The sequence below is a fragment of the Plectropomus leopardus genome, chromosome 15 (genome assembly GCF_026936395.1).
Source record: "Plectropomus leopardus strain MGB_pleo_1.0 chromosome 15, ASM2693639v1, whole genome shotgun sequence".
In the NCBI taxonomy this organism is placed as follows: domain Eukaryota; kingdom Metazoa; phylum Chordata; class Actinopteri; order Perciformes; family Serranidae; genus Plectropomus; species Plectropomus leopardus.
In genome coordinates this window covers 11,973,524-11,987,264 of record NC_142190.1, presented here as the reverse complement: position 1 = coordinate 11,987,264, position 13,741 = coordinate 11,973,524, and the positions used below count along the sequence as shown (strand labels likewise).

Sequence of the window (13,741 nt, the reverse complement as noted above, 5' to 3'; positions counted from 1 at the left end):
CTGGACTGAATAGATTTGACAAAATTTCATTTGACATAATTACTGTTTATATTAAGATTTTACATAAAAGACACACGATGGGCTTTGTTGCCATTGCGCATTGTTTAGATTCTCTGCAATCATGCACTTTAATAACTTTTATTTACTTATTCTTATTCTGCTGTTTATTATTGACTTGCACAGTGTTTTATCCTTCGAGGGGAAATGTAATTTTGTTTTCATTAAGCATGGAAGTGCAAAATGAAGATGACAATAAAGGAAATCTGGAATCTGGATAAGTTCAAACCAGTAGTTAATTTAAAGCGTATTTGTGACAATTTTGTCACAAATAGAAAAAAGAAAAACAGAATTTATTGTGGGCTTCTCCCCACCCCTCAGACTTATCTTGTGTCACTCTGAAAAGGCTGACCCCTAGATTGGAAACTACTGGCCTAAGTATATTTCCCTGATAATACTTTTGTACTTTTGTACAGTGCCCTTACTTAAAGTATAGTACTTTTACTTATAGGTGAATGATCTAATGGCTAGAGTCAACATTGAATCAGAAACCACTAATAAGAGCTCCATATGTTTCACTATCAAATATTGGCTACTTTTATGATAAAGAAAATTAAGCCCTAATACAGAGACAGCATTGTGTCCTTGCAGTAAAGCTCACATATAAATCACACATAATAACTATTTAATGGAAAGGATGAAATAAATGTAAAGACAGGTATAAACAGGTAAAAAAGATATTTCCCCACCAAAACAGTAGCTACAATGCCAGTATATTCATATACTCCTGGCTGGGGCAGTATTAAAGTATACCGGGGTATTTAAAAATCACAAAGATTTTTAACACCATCAATGTTACAGTGGCTCTTCATTCAGATGGTGATGGAGATGTATTGTAGTGCACAGCTTAGACCACTAGAGGCCAGTCTTTACTCGTGGAACAGGCAGCTGAACTGAGAGAGAGTGAATGTGAGTGGTGGGGAAAACATCACAGCTAGTACAAAAAGAAAAATAAAGCCTCTGTTCTGTTTGGGAGTATTGCCATGTACAAATTTATCTTAAGATGACGCCCTCCAATTACAAAATTTGTTTATCAGCCACAAGATTTTATTAAGACATAATCTATTCAGCCTACCGATGTGTTGGGATACACCACAGTAACAATTAAAATTGGGTCCTTCAGCAAAAAAGGGTGCTTATTTCCGATCTACTCAATCTTCAGTGGACCATAACCCAGCAAGACTAAGTCTAAATAGGTTAATTGCATATTAAAAAAAACGTTTAACAATGTTTTTGCTTTGATTACTTTTTTTTTTTACACTAATACCACCATATAGTGTATACTCAGGGGAAAAGTCAGAAAAGTGAAAAGACACCCAAGCCTAGCACAGTCTCCAATAAAATTAATTTTGTCCAGGTATAGCTGGATCCTACGTATATATAATCCATTCAGATTTCAACAGCAACTATTTATAAAAAAACTACTACTACTACTACTACTAATTATTATTATTATTATTATTAGTAGTAGTAGTACTACTACTACTACTACTACTAATTATTATATATATATATATATATATATATATATATATATATATATATATATATATATATATATATATATATATATATATATATATATATATATATATATATATATATATATATATATATATATGTATATATTTGCCCTGGTTATCCTGAAAAAGAAAATGTGCACTACACTTGAAGGTAATAAGAGACCCTTAGAGGCAGAAAAATTAATTTTCAAAACACATCCAAATAGAAGAGAAGAACTTTTTTTATTTGTTGTGAAACTACAAAACATATTGTTTGGTTTTTTTGTGCTGGTGAAATATTTACAACTCTGGTCGATAGTACAGTGTCTGAGAATAAAATTCACAGCTTTTCGGGACTCTCGCGATAAAAAGAAAAAAAACAAACAAAAAAAAAAACAGGAAAAGCACACCCAAATCACAAAGTGCAATAAATACATGCTGTATGTTTCTCATAGCCGCCTCCATACACATTACCAGGTTCATCACCAGTCGTAATACAAACAGATTCATTAGAAAAAGAAAAAAAAACAATAATCAAATGAAGAAAAAATGCACTGAACTTCAAGAACAAACAAGATTTATATCACAACCTACATGATGAAAAAAAATTATTTGTGACTAACAGCATTTGTTTTTTCTCTGAATGATTGTGATTTCTTGTAGCAAAAACCTACATTCCTTCATCCAGATGTTGTTATATATAAACGAGTCTTTCTGATTTAGAGGTTAAACAACATTCTGTCTATCAGGACAAAACAGACAGTACTGTTCCTCAGACTACACGGAGTCCTATTCTTTAAAAGTACTCGCTCTACAGTGGAGGAAAAACAAAACAAACTGTTCACATTAGGAAAATTAACGCAAACGTTTCCAGCTTCTTTCAGATCAGACGATGGCAGCCATGTTTGGATATTAAAGATTTTTTTTTTATTTTTTTTTTTTATGACAGACAGAAAAAAGTTTACATGTTGGGCTCCGAAAGGCACACTCTCTCACATAACTCCAAAGGCTTTCATTAATTTCACAGTGTTCCTGCTACAGTAAAACCCTCGGCCCCGTCAGAGTTCAGCGCTGCGTTCACACTGCAGGAAGATCTGAATATGACTCAAAGATATGTTTATCTTTTTCTTTAAATTTAGACCAACATAAACAAAAAAAAAAAATAAACATGACAATTATGGAAAATGTGACCTCAGTCTGAACAGTCGGATCAGAAGTTTGCTCCGGTTTGTTTGGCGACGGAGTGGTTTAGTGGTGAGAAAGTGAGACGTATAGGGGAATAGGAAAAAAAGACCTGCCTGACTGTGAAAAGTTGAAAAAGTTTCGACAAAATAAAATAAAATACAAACATACCAAGACACAAGGAAAAACGTGGAACTGGAGGGAAATTAAAGTTAAGTTCCGTGTGAGTTCAGGGATCAGTCAAGAGTCTGAGCTGTTCATAATGCTAAATAGGGCATCATCAATAGCTACAAAAATCCTTTTGCATTACTTTTGATTGCACCCTCGGGATGCACAGTTATCTAACATGTTGCTACAGAGGAAAAAACGGACCTACGTGCCCGTAAAAGCAGACAGAGCTCAGACGAAACAGTTCTAATCAAAGAGCTCTTAAGCTACTCACAGTTACCAAAGAGTACGAATGCATCTTCTTTGCAGTCACTAACCCTAGTAGCCGAAATTTGTATTTGCTTTTAATCCACTATATTTATCTGACAAAAGAGCCGATTAAGGTTATGTATACCAACTTAAAGAGGAATTGCACCCACTTTTTAAAATTCATACATGTTATTCCTATGGTCGAAGACAGTCCAAAAACATTAGTAAACCTGAACAACAACAACCAAATATAATAGCTAGAGTGCTAATATTCATATTCTTTTTGTCATTAAGTATAAAGCTTGGAGCTGCTCAATTGACAATAAATTGGGAAAGATGTTATGAGTTCTGTTTGTACTATAGATTTTCAGCATGATCCACAAATGTACAGTCAGAGAGCGCGTAGGTGCAGACAGTCAACACATGTAGGCACATGGACATCTGCACAGGCGACCATGTAAACCATTGCAAACATGTGCAAATAACGAAATCTACAGCACTCAGAAACTCGTGGCTGTGTGAACAGTTTAAGTATTACTTAATGGACCACTATTTCCATTCCTGTTTCTGCATCAGGTGTTAAATCTTTGGCATTGATCTCTTGTTCAGGTCAGAAATGTGACTGTTCAGACTGACAGAGTCAAACATTAGGTTCCTGCAGTGTGAACGTCCTCACAGCGTTTGATGCAGTTCCCATCAAGTTTCAGCTTTTGTTGTTTTTTTCTACACGAGGGGTGAAGAGCTGTAGTGTTCGATTATTATTATTTGTGTAATATTTATTATCCTTATAAACACTTGTGCAAAAATATTCCTACGTCTACCTGTATGTGCTGTGACTATCTTTCTTAAAAACATTTACAGTATTTATCAGAAAACAAGGCTGATTTTCATTTTTGGGACTTTTTGGAGATCACTGAAATATTGGAGGGTGGATAAAAAAAAGAAAAAAAGGAAAGGAAGTGGATACAGCTAGCAAGGACAATAGGCCAAAATCAATTTCCTCTGTTGGTCTTTCACATACACACACCGAAGGCAACACATGAACAGGAAAAAAAAAAAAAAAAAAAAGGTTGGAGGTCAACTCTCCATTGGATCTGAGATACAGTTCAAGCATTTGTATGAGCTGCTGTTTATCTACAAACAGTAAAATGGAGAAACATCTGGAATGACAGCAGCAGAGAGGTTTTTGTCAACTACATTCTTGTTTACACCGGGAATGGAAACATGATTATATGAAGGGTTTGTGTCATATGGTGGACACATTTATCCAAAGCACCTAACGTACCCAAAACACGTTTAGCGTAGTGACCCAGCAAGACAAGAACCAATGCCGATGACAGAGCAGACGTCACAGAGGCGAACGGTTTGTGTTTCTGAAACAGTCTGAGATTATTTTTCTCCAATAAAGCAACGTGGAGTTTATGGAGCTGGTTGTGACTTTCTGCGACACATGACCCAATGAAACTGACAAAACATTACAGGTGAGGGTCCACAATAAGACTGTAAACTTCTCAGTTATGTTCACCCAAAGAGAAATTGTTGGAAGAAAAATAAAATTTTGACACCTTTATCCCCAAAAAACTGCACCTAATTTTGTTACGCTTCATTTCTTCTTCATGTTCTGATTTGTCGCTCTGCAAGGTTGTCTCTCTTATTTGCTAATTTACCTTATTTCCGTCACCAATTATGTTTGTTCATCTGTTTGTCTATTAGCAGGATTACTCAAAAACTACTGGCCAGATTATAACAAAACTTTGTATCAATTTTTACAAATACAAATGAAACTTTTGATAAATCAAAATAGCTTTTCAATCAATAGCTCTTACAGTCCACTAGATACAATTTTCTGCAACAATAATGACTGAAGTGAGAGGAGCAAACTGAAAACTTTATCCTGAGATAAAACACATTTTGACAAATTCTCCTTTGGGGGCATAATTTGCAGCTGAGAAAAGGTAATTAAATGCAATATATGTTATCAAAATACTCAGCATATCACAACACATTTAAAACTGTAATAATATTGTATCATGACTTAATTATCATAATAGTTTTATATCGTGCAGTCTTTGATGATTCCCAGCTCTGGTGTCCAGTGGGTGCAATTTACCAGTTGTGGAGTGGTTTTCTTTGTTCTCTCTATCTATTTATTTCTACTTGAGTTACTCATTTAGGACAATTCCCAGAGTACCCTTGAACAACATGTTGCATTGTTTTTTTGTTTCGTTTTATCTATTTATTAAAATTTCCAGTTTTTGTTTATTTTCACGATTCCAGCCACAAAATAGTGCCGACTTAAGCTTAAGTTAGTTATTTTGTTGCTGATTTGTTGACTATTTGTAAACTGCGCACATAGACCCCTCTGCAGTTAAATGCTTCCTTGTACTGTAATCACTACACTTTGTGGAAGAAACATACTAAGAAATTGGTCATAAAAATGAGGTAGTAAGAGTAATGAGAAAGCTTTTCCAGTTCTTGTTGAAAACTTAACCTGTCTTGTTGCCACAATGCATTTGGGTCTATTTCCTGCAGGTCTTTACCATGGCTGCTGTGTATCTTGAGGGATTTCTCTCTCTATTATTGATGACAGCCAGTATAAAATGGCAACTTGAGAGAAATGCCCCCACCCCCACGACACCAAAATCAGGGTTAAATATCAATACTAAGTATGCTTAAAACATCCTAACATAATGTCGCAAGTCCAGTTTTCATCAAAAGCATTGAAAAGATTGCAACGTCTAAACATGAGGTATATCACCTGAAGAGTTTTGCTTTAACACAGGTGAAATGTTGAAACAAGCACCAAGGACAACTTCAACAAGAGCTGCTCAACATCCAGGTACAAACACAAAGAGTCAGTAAACAAGAGATGTGCCAGAGTGGAGGTCTGCTGCAGATTTATAAGTCAGGTTGCCTTGGAAACAGAGTCAGACGTCAGTAAGCCTTCACTGAGCTGAATAGAAATCACATCCCAGGAGCACAAAGGGTTAACTGACTTCTACACTGTCATGTCAGAGGTGCAGAATTAAGCGGCACCCTGCACATACAGATAACGTAGGGTTTCTTTCCTGCCGTCTGCACTCCGAGAAAAATATAAAAACACTTTTCTCTCTGACTTTCATGCCAGGTTACTGTGCAAGTGCTCACATTTAAAAGCATAATTAGAAGTAATTAATTGATGGGATGTCCAAATTTGTTAATGATCATTTTTAAATATTTTTATGGAAATATGTGTTTGATTCCTCAAGTTTTTATTTGTTTATGTTGCTTGGGAGGGCTTTTGGAGATTTTTTGATTTCCTGAAGGAGCAACATTTTCCCAAACAAATTACTACTTCCTTTTAAAATGATTCACTAAATCCACTTATTTTCGAGTGTTTCTTTATTCTATCTGCACCCACTGGACACCAGCACTATGTAGAACCTCTAATATCTGCAAGTGCTATGAAGAGTTATGAACACGTAATATATGTAATGACTGGTTAGACTTTTGACTTTTTAGTTATTTCGGCAATTTGAAAACAGGATACACATAGTAATACACCAGCAGAATACAAAACCGGAAATCTTAATTATGCATCTCTCCAACTCCACAGTCCTCCAACAGTCCGAAAATTTGAGAAATCCTTAAAAAAACGTTATGTTCACGTTTATTGCGCAAGTTCTCCAATCAAAAATAGCACATTGGCCCTTTGACTGATTGCAAAAGACAAATAATTTTATCTCTGTGACAACATTTCCTCCTGCAATTTGTTTAAGGATAGTAAAAAACGTAAGTAATTTTGGCATGGAGCAGAAGTGAGGACTGAAACCTGCTGTAATTCCTTTTTGTTTGCCTCTTGGGGGCAGCCCTACAAGCTGTTGATACTTATGGAGCGCTATCTGTGGAAAAACGTCTTTTACAATTTAGTCATTTTTCCCATTGTTAATTTGTAAATATAGATTAGTGCAGATTGAAGGACTTGATAAATGAAGTTGAGGTTTGCTGGATCACCATGCTAACATGACTCAACATTATACAGCTGCTGAACAGATATGTATCCGAGACATCCAGTTACAGAGAGGCAACAGAGGGAAGGGAAGTCTGACATTAAAACTCCTTTTAGTTCACAGTCATCAAAAATACATTTGATCTTCACTTCCTGTGTGTGTGTTTCGACAATCTTTGTGTGCTTCAACAATCAACAATCATTCCAGCGCATTTGAGGCAAAGGTTTTTGGATTTAGATTTTTTTTTACATTTTTTTCTTTTCCAAAAACCTACATAAAGTTTCTTTTTTTTTTTTTTTAAACTTTTACCTCAATTTTTTTTTTTTTTTTTAAAGTGCAGACTATCCGATCAACTACCTGAGTGTTAGTGAGAGTTAGTGCTGTTTCTACACTTTGCTGAGTGTGTGTGACTAGTGAGAGACAATCATGGCATTTTTTTTTAAACGTTTAACCTAAAATGAGAAGAATCTCCCCTCTTGAATCGTCAGATCCAGTTCATTTAGTAAAACATAAGACGTGCTCCAGTTTTCCTCTCGTGTTGTTGTGTCCTGTTTTTGTAAAAGATGCTGATGATGCTTATGTATCTGTGCTGTAATATTGTACACGAGACAAGCTTCAGGTGTGCTTATGTTTGTCGGCGTATAAAGTTTTTAAAATGCTCTAAAAAAAAACTTCACTTGAAGATCAATATTAAATATCTCTTACATTTAGATGTTTATATCAGCTTAAGTTGCTTATTTTGCCTTAGTACCGTAGTTTGATATTTTTTTGTGCTATCAATACACATTTATATATATATATATATATATATTTATATATATATATTTGTTTGTCCAAATGTGTTCTTTTAGCACAAAACTCTTTGTATGCACATGTGCAGCTGTGTGACTTTGTGCTGGAATGATTTTTAACACCTAAGAGCCTATAAACAGCAGGTTAGTAACAGAAACACTTTGCCATGAACAGAGTGGAAAAAAAAGAAGCAGTGCTATCACTAATTTACAAACAAAGACTATCCACATTAGAAATGCTGCGCTCTTTAAAAATGTGTTTCTTCACGGTTTTGAGTGTTTTCTCTACTAAACATATTGTTATTATTATTTTTAAATTCTTCATAACACCGCCAAAGGTTTGCTTCATTTGTATGGAAACAGCAGGCTAAGACTCAGGGGGAGGAGGGGGAATACTTTGAAATGCTTCTCTACACGTCGTCAGCCGGCAGGTCGGGGATGCTGGTCTTTGCTCGTGTGAAGAATGCCATCTTCTCTCTGAAATACAATATATAAAAACACAGGAAGCAGTCAGAGCTGGAAACAATGAGATCTTCACTTGTAGCGCAAGGTCGAATTTAGTTTCAAAGTTTCTCTTACAAAGTCCTAATGCCAAACTTCATGACTTTTTATGGTTTAAGTTGTTGGATAAAATGTATATTCTAAATACTGTAAATCTGTTCTTTATTAAGTTTGTCATTCTGTTTCTTTATATTGTATTACTGGGGCTACACTTAGTAGTTTGAAGTTTCAAAGCTTTATTAAGAATAAATTACAATTACAATTTAATTATATTTTTCTGCATATATGGACATGTCTTGCATGTCTGTCTGTCCTGGAGGAGGGACCCTGCTCCTCGTTTTTCTGCCTCTTTTTGTGACATGTCTCCTTATCCCAATCAAAGGTTTAAAAATATCTGTTTTTTATTTTACGGGATTTGTCATTTTGGGCTATATAAATAAAACTAATTTGACTTTCTATGTACATTTTTTATATTACTTCCGAGCTCGGAAGTAGTCTGGTTTATATTAAAGCTGTTTTTTCTCCACTTGCTATGGAGAACACAATCACAATGTGGGGATGCACAACAGTACCTGCACATCAATATCAGCAGGCAAAAGGGTTTCAAGTGAAATATATCAGCAAAGGTCTGAAATTGACATTTTTGTAATGAAAATATTACACATGTATGTAACCTACACATAGCCCACATTTAAGAAGTTTTCTTATGTGAATTAGGTGTAAAAAAATAAAAGCTGTATATATCAGCATCTACAATAGGCCAAAAGTGTGGGATCCATTTTTGCAATCATCTTCATTATGTCATGATACATTGTCTTTAAAATGACAAAAGAATATTGCAATAAACAAAACACACTGAGCTTTTTCACAACATGTGCCATCAGTCAAATGTCAAACAGACACCACCTGGAATGAGGCTGAATTGCCAAAAAGTAGAACAACTTCAGAGTTAAACTATCTGGAAGCATATGTGCTCCTGCATCATGAGAGATATATCTACATTTTGGTGCTAAATGATAAATAATTCCAATAATTTCTGTGTTTATTATGTGTCCCAGCCAGCGTGCATTACTGGAACAGAACACAATCTCACAGTCTTAATCAAATTCCTTTCTCTGTGTCTTCCTTTCTGAAATAAAGCCTCTGTGAAGTGTTTTTCTAAGCGGTCTATTGTTAATTGAGCACTTTCTAATAGATTCTGTGTGCTGAATGAAACTAAACAAAGTCAACATCCAGAGAAACATCTAGAAACATACATCTGAGTCTCATGTCTCAGAACTCTGCCTAGCTCTGACTGAAATGGACTGGTCTGTTGTTTCTCCCACCTGAAGGTCTGGACCTCGGGGACCTCTTTACGGCTCTGGCCCCTGATCTTGTGGACGTCCTTGGCTGCTGCCCTCATCATCTTCTCCACCCGTTTCTCCTGTAGCTGCTCCTCATGAGTCTAAACCAAGAGCACAGCAGGAGATCACGGATACTCGACTCTGCTCTACATCGTTTAAAAGAAAAGTGTCCCTCTGGAGGACTAAAGCTTATGCTAAGTATGATTCAGCACACCTGGATGGACTGGTAAACAGACCTGAGCTAACTCGAGGATGGTCACTTACCTGTTTCTCTGCCTGCTTGAGGAGAAGGCGGAAGCGTTCGTCTTCTTGGACCCAGGCCGGCAGCTCTCTCTGGCCCTGCTGCCTCGCCTTCTCCAGCTGCGTCTTCAGCTCCCGCAGCACCCGAAGCTCCTGCGCCAGTCGGGCCTGCCGAGTCCGAGACACCTGCAGGTCCAACTCCAGGTCCAAGGATGTCCGAAGGAGACCGTCAAGTCCTTTGACCTGCACAGGAGGCTGAGGGAATGACGAGGAGGGACACAGTTAAGAGCTGCAGACACAAACAGACTAGGGCAGTGACTGTCATTAGCGTAAATGTTTTCTCGATTTATCATTTGGTCAATGAAATTTTAGACTCCAACGTCACTTCTGTCATTAACTCTTTGAAACCTGAGCAAATTGGCTTGTTTTCTTTCAAAACATGGAAAGAAGTCAGTGATCATGGAAAGAAGAAATAATGCAAAATACAATGATGAAGAAATGATCCAAAAATGTTTAAAAAATAGTAAAAAGTGCCAGAAAATTAGTTTCAATTTAAAAAATAAGTAAATAACATAACAAAACAAAACAATGAAATTACAGAGGGAAAGGTGCTTAAAAATTATAATTCTGTAACATAATTTTAAATATGTAATTCATACAAATTTCTCTAGGTTTTTAAGAATAATTATCTACATCTACTAATTTCTTGCTATTTGTGAAACATTTATTCCTGAGTTGCTCACTGCCATGTTTTTAAACAAAACAGAACCAATTTTCTCAGAGTTCAAAGGTTAAAATACTTTTGAAAGGCGCCTGAAAGCAGCAAAAAAACTGATGTTGCTTCAGGTTTCAGAGGTTAATAAAGGCTGCAACAGCAAAATAAAGCATCGCCGATGCAGCCTCTAAGAGAAAAAAAACACTCCACCTCCCTTATATTATTGCTTTCAAACTCACCACTATTGACCAACAGTGTTAATATGCAAAATCCAGTGAGCACTCTATCCATAACAGTCCTGTAATATTTTAGAGGTGTAATTGAAAGCACAAAATCTGTTACCTAAAGCCAGCAATGTATTTAATGTCTGAAAAGATCTACAAATTCCACTGAGTTTACAGTAACACCTTGAATTATTTGCAATTACTGTCAACAGTGTGTTAGTGGATTTCTCTCTGCTGTTGAGCCCCGAGAGGGACGCAGAGATTTCGCTGCCTGACTCTAAATTAATAGAAGCAGGCAAATGTCAGAGCTGCATTAAACATTCAAACGGTTATTAAATATTGAGAGTTACTTCACTGGAAGTCGTCGGGCAGTTTTAAGACATGAGAAATGCAAATAGGCTCTCCGTCTCTTGGAGGAGACGATAGTTAATGTGGTCGATACACCTGCAGGTTTGACTTCACTGTTAAACTGTCAAGAATGAGAGCAGAGATACAGCAGATAAACGAGGGAGAGAAGTCAAATCACTGACAGTGTAACACAGTCGGGCTGCTGGAGCGAAGCACTCTGGGAGAAAACTGCTGAGGTCCTGAACTACTGGGCTTCAGTATAAGACTCCTTTTCATCTTAGACTCCAAACAGCCACAAATTTGGTAATTTAAGTTAAAGCGTCAAATTCCAGTTTATGTCATTTCATATAAAAAACATACAGCTGATATAGAGTATCAAAATAAAAAAAATCACAGAAAACATAAAAGCAAATAAAGTGTATGTGTACGTAAAAGATGCATTTGAAAAAAATCATATTTAAAGATACAAATGCAAGTGTTCACATATAATAATAACAGACAGGTATTCAACGTATTCATACTTACTGTCTCAGTTTTTTGAAAAATAAAAATAAGAATGCTATACAAAGGCATTATTATACCATTACAGTGGACCAGTAAGAATAATTTCTATTGAAATTTAAATATAAATTTAAAAGAATTAAAAAGCCGGTAGACACATTATTGAGAATTGGTGACCATAAAAATGTTCATAAAAAAGGAAACCCCTGACTGCAGCTACTGATAAGTTTAAACATAGGATAAGGATCTATTTTAGGTGCACAAATTCCCAATTTCATGTGGTGTGTCACAATAAAAAAAACAACCAATGCTGCAACTGGGATGCCCCACAACAACCAAAGAAAAAATAAATCAACAGTGTGTCCCAGGTCATTAAAGACATTAAGCCAGTGATACTTAACTAACAGCCTGCAGGGGATCCTAAAATCAGATAAATGTCCTAAAATCTGATGAATGTCCTAAAGTCAGAAAAATGTCCTAAAATCCTAGATTTGTCCTACAATGCTAGAAATGTCCTAAAACTGAGAAACATGTATGGGGCTGCTGCGACTGGCCCCTGGCCTCCTGACATTTTTTCAAAAGTGGCCCCCAACCAAAGCAAGCTGAGTATCCGTGCATTATGCTACGACTGATGGGGGTGTAGTATCAATAAACATGAAGTCTGTCATGGAATGGCAAGAATTTATGACACTATCAACGCCTAATATGACCCAGTGACCGTCTCGAAAGGCAAGAATATTGGTTAGGCTGATGCATTAGCTGATTTTATATTGTGTTTTTTTCCAGAGAGAAAGATCAGGGGACAGGAGTGACGAAGTTGTTTCTACCTTCTTCATGCGCATGCTGCGTCTCTCCGAAGCGTTCCTGACAAACGGAGACTTCTTGGAGAGGGTGGAGCTGTCGCTGTCACTGCGGTTAATCTAGTAAAGACAAAAACAGCAGAGAGTGAAAAATTTAATTCATGAACACATTTGTAAATGTTTAGGAGTTAAAAGTCTGTTTCTCTCTGTCTGATGTGCTGATGTTTTATTGTATGTATTATTATTGTTGCTATTTCCGCTGCTGAGTTTTTTTTTACCCTGCAGATGTACTGGCTCTGAGGCCCGGGGGAGAAGGTCTTGGAGCGGATGATGGTGTTCCCCCTCATGAAGGGGTTCTGCTGGCGGACATCTGGGCGGCGTTCCTTGGGTCGAACCACCGAGCAGTGGTGGGACGGCAACAAGTTGTCCATGCTTGTCTCCTTGTTCACCTGAATAAAGAACACAAATCAATAACAGAGAACAGAGCTTAAATATTTTATTAAAGTTTAGTTTGGAAACTTGTTTAATGTCTGCAAGAAATTCCATCAACCTTTCAGTAGACAGAAGAAAAAACATCAAAAATCAACAGCGGTTTTAGGATTTCCAAAACTTAATTCAGACATGAAATGCTCTCTCTAACTCAGTTGAAGACCAACTTCAGAAACAAGCTCAGATGAAGAATCGCATTGTAGCTAATTTTTTGGCCCAGTGGGAGTTGAAATGTGCCTCTCTGCTCCTTATATGATAGATCTTTCTTCATGTGACTGTAAAATGTAGGCAAAAATTGCTTTTTTTATTCAACAGGACTAAAAGTCACACCTAATTTTTTTCAGATAAAACCGCTGCTATTGTTGCTGCATAGCTTTCCTAGTTGGTGTTTTTCGTTCAGGCGTGATAAACAACTAGTGGAAAACCACAAAAGTTACCTTCTCTGTGATGGCCGCAGCTTTCGGAGGAGGTTTGGCCACCTTCTCCTCTTCTTCCTCCCCCTCCTCCTCCTCTGCTTCCCATTGGGTGCTATCAGGATAAAATTCATCCTCTTCCTCCAGAGGCCCCACCCCCTCCACGCCATTTCCTTCTTCATCATCAAACATGTCCAGAGAGTTGCCGTGCCTGACAATAACCCACAGA

General features: G+C 36.6%; 1 protein-coding gene across 1 annotated transcript in view; it reads right to left on the bottom strand.

Moving 5' to 3' along the window:
• Positions 1-1,783: 1,783 nt before the first annotated feature.
• Positions 1,784-13,741, bottom strand: part of wwc1 (WW and C2 domain containing 1) — a 59,552-nt gene continuing 47,594 nt past the window's right edge. The window contains exons 17-22 of the mRNA XM_042499794.2: positions 13,537-13,723; positions 12,889-13,059; positions 12,638-12,730; positions 10,047-10,277; positions 9,765-9,883; positions 1,784-8,415 (exon numbers count right to left, since the gene is read on the bottom strand). Of these exons, the coding sequence (XP_042355728.2) occupies positions 8,349-8,415; positions 9,765-9,883; positions 10,047-10,277; positions 12,638-12,730; positions 12,889-13,059; positions 13,537-13,723 (868 nt within the window). The 3' untranslated portion in view covers positions 1,784-8,348. The remainder of the gene's footprint in view (positions 8,416-9,764; positions 9,884-10,046; positions 10,278-12,637; positions 12,731-12,888; positions 13,060-13,536; positions 13,724-13,741) is intronic.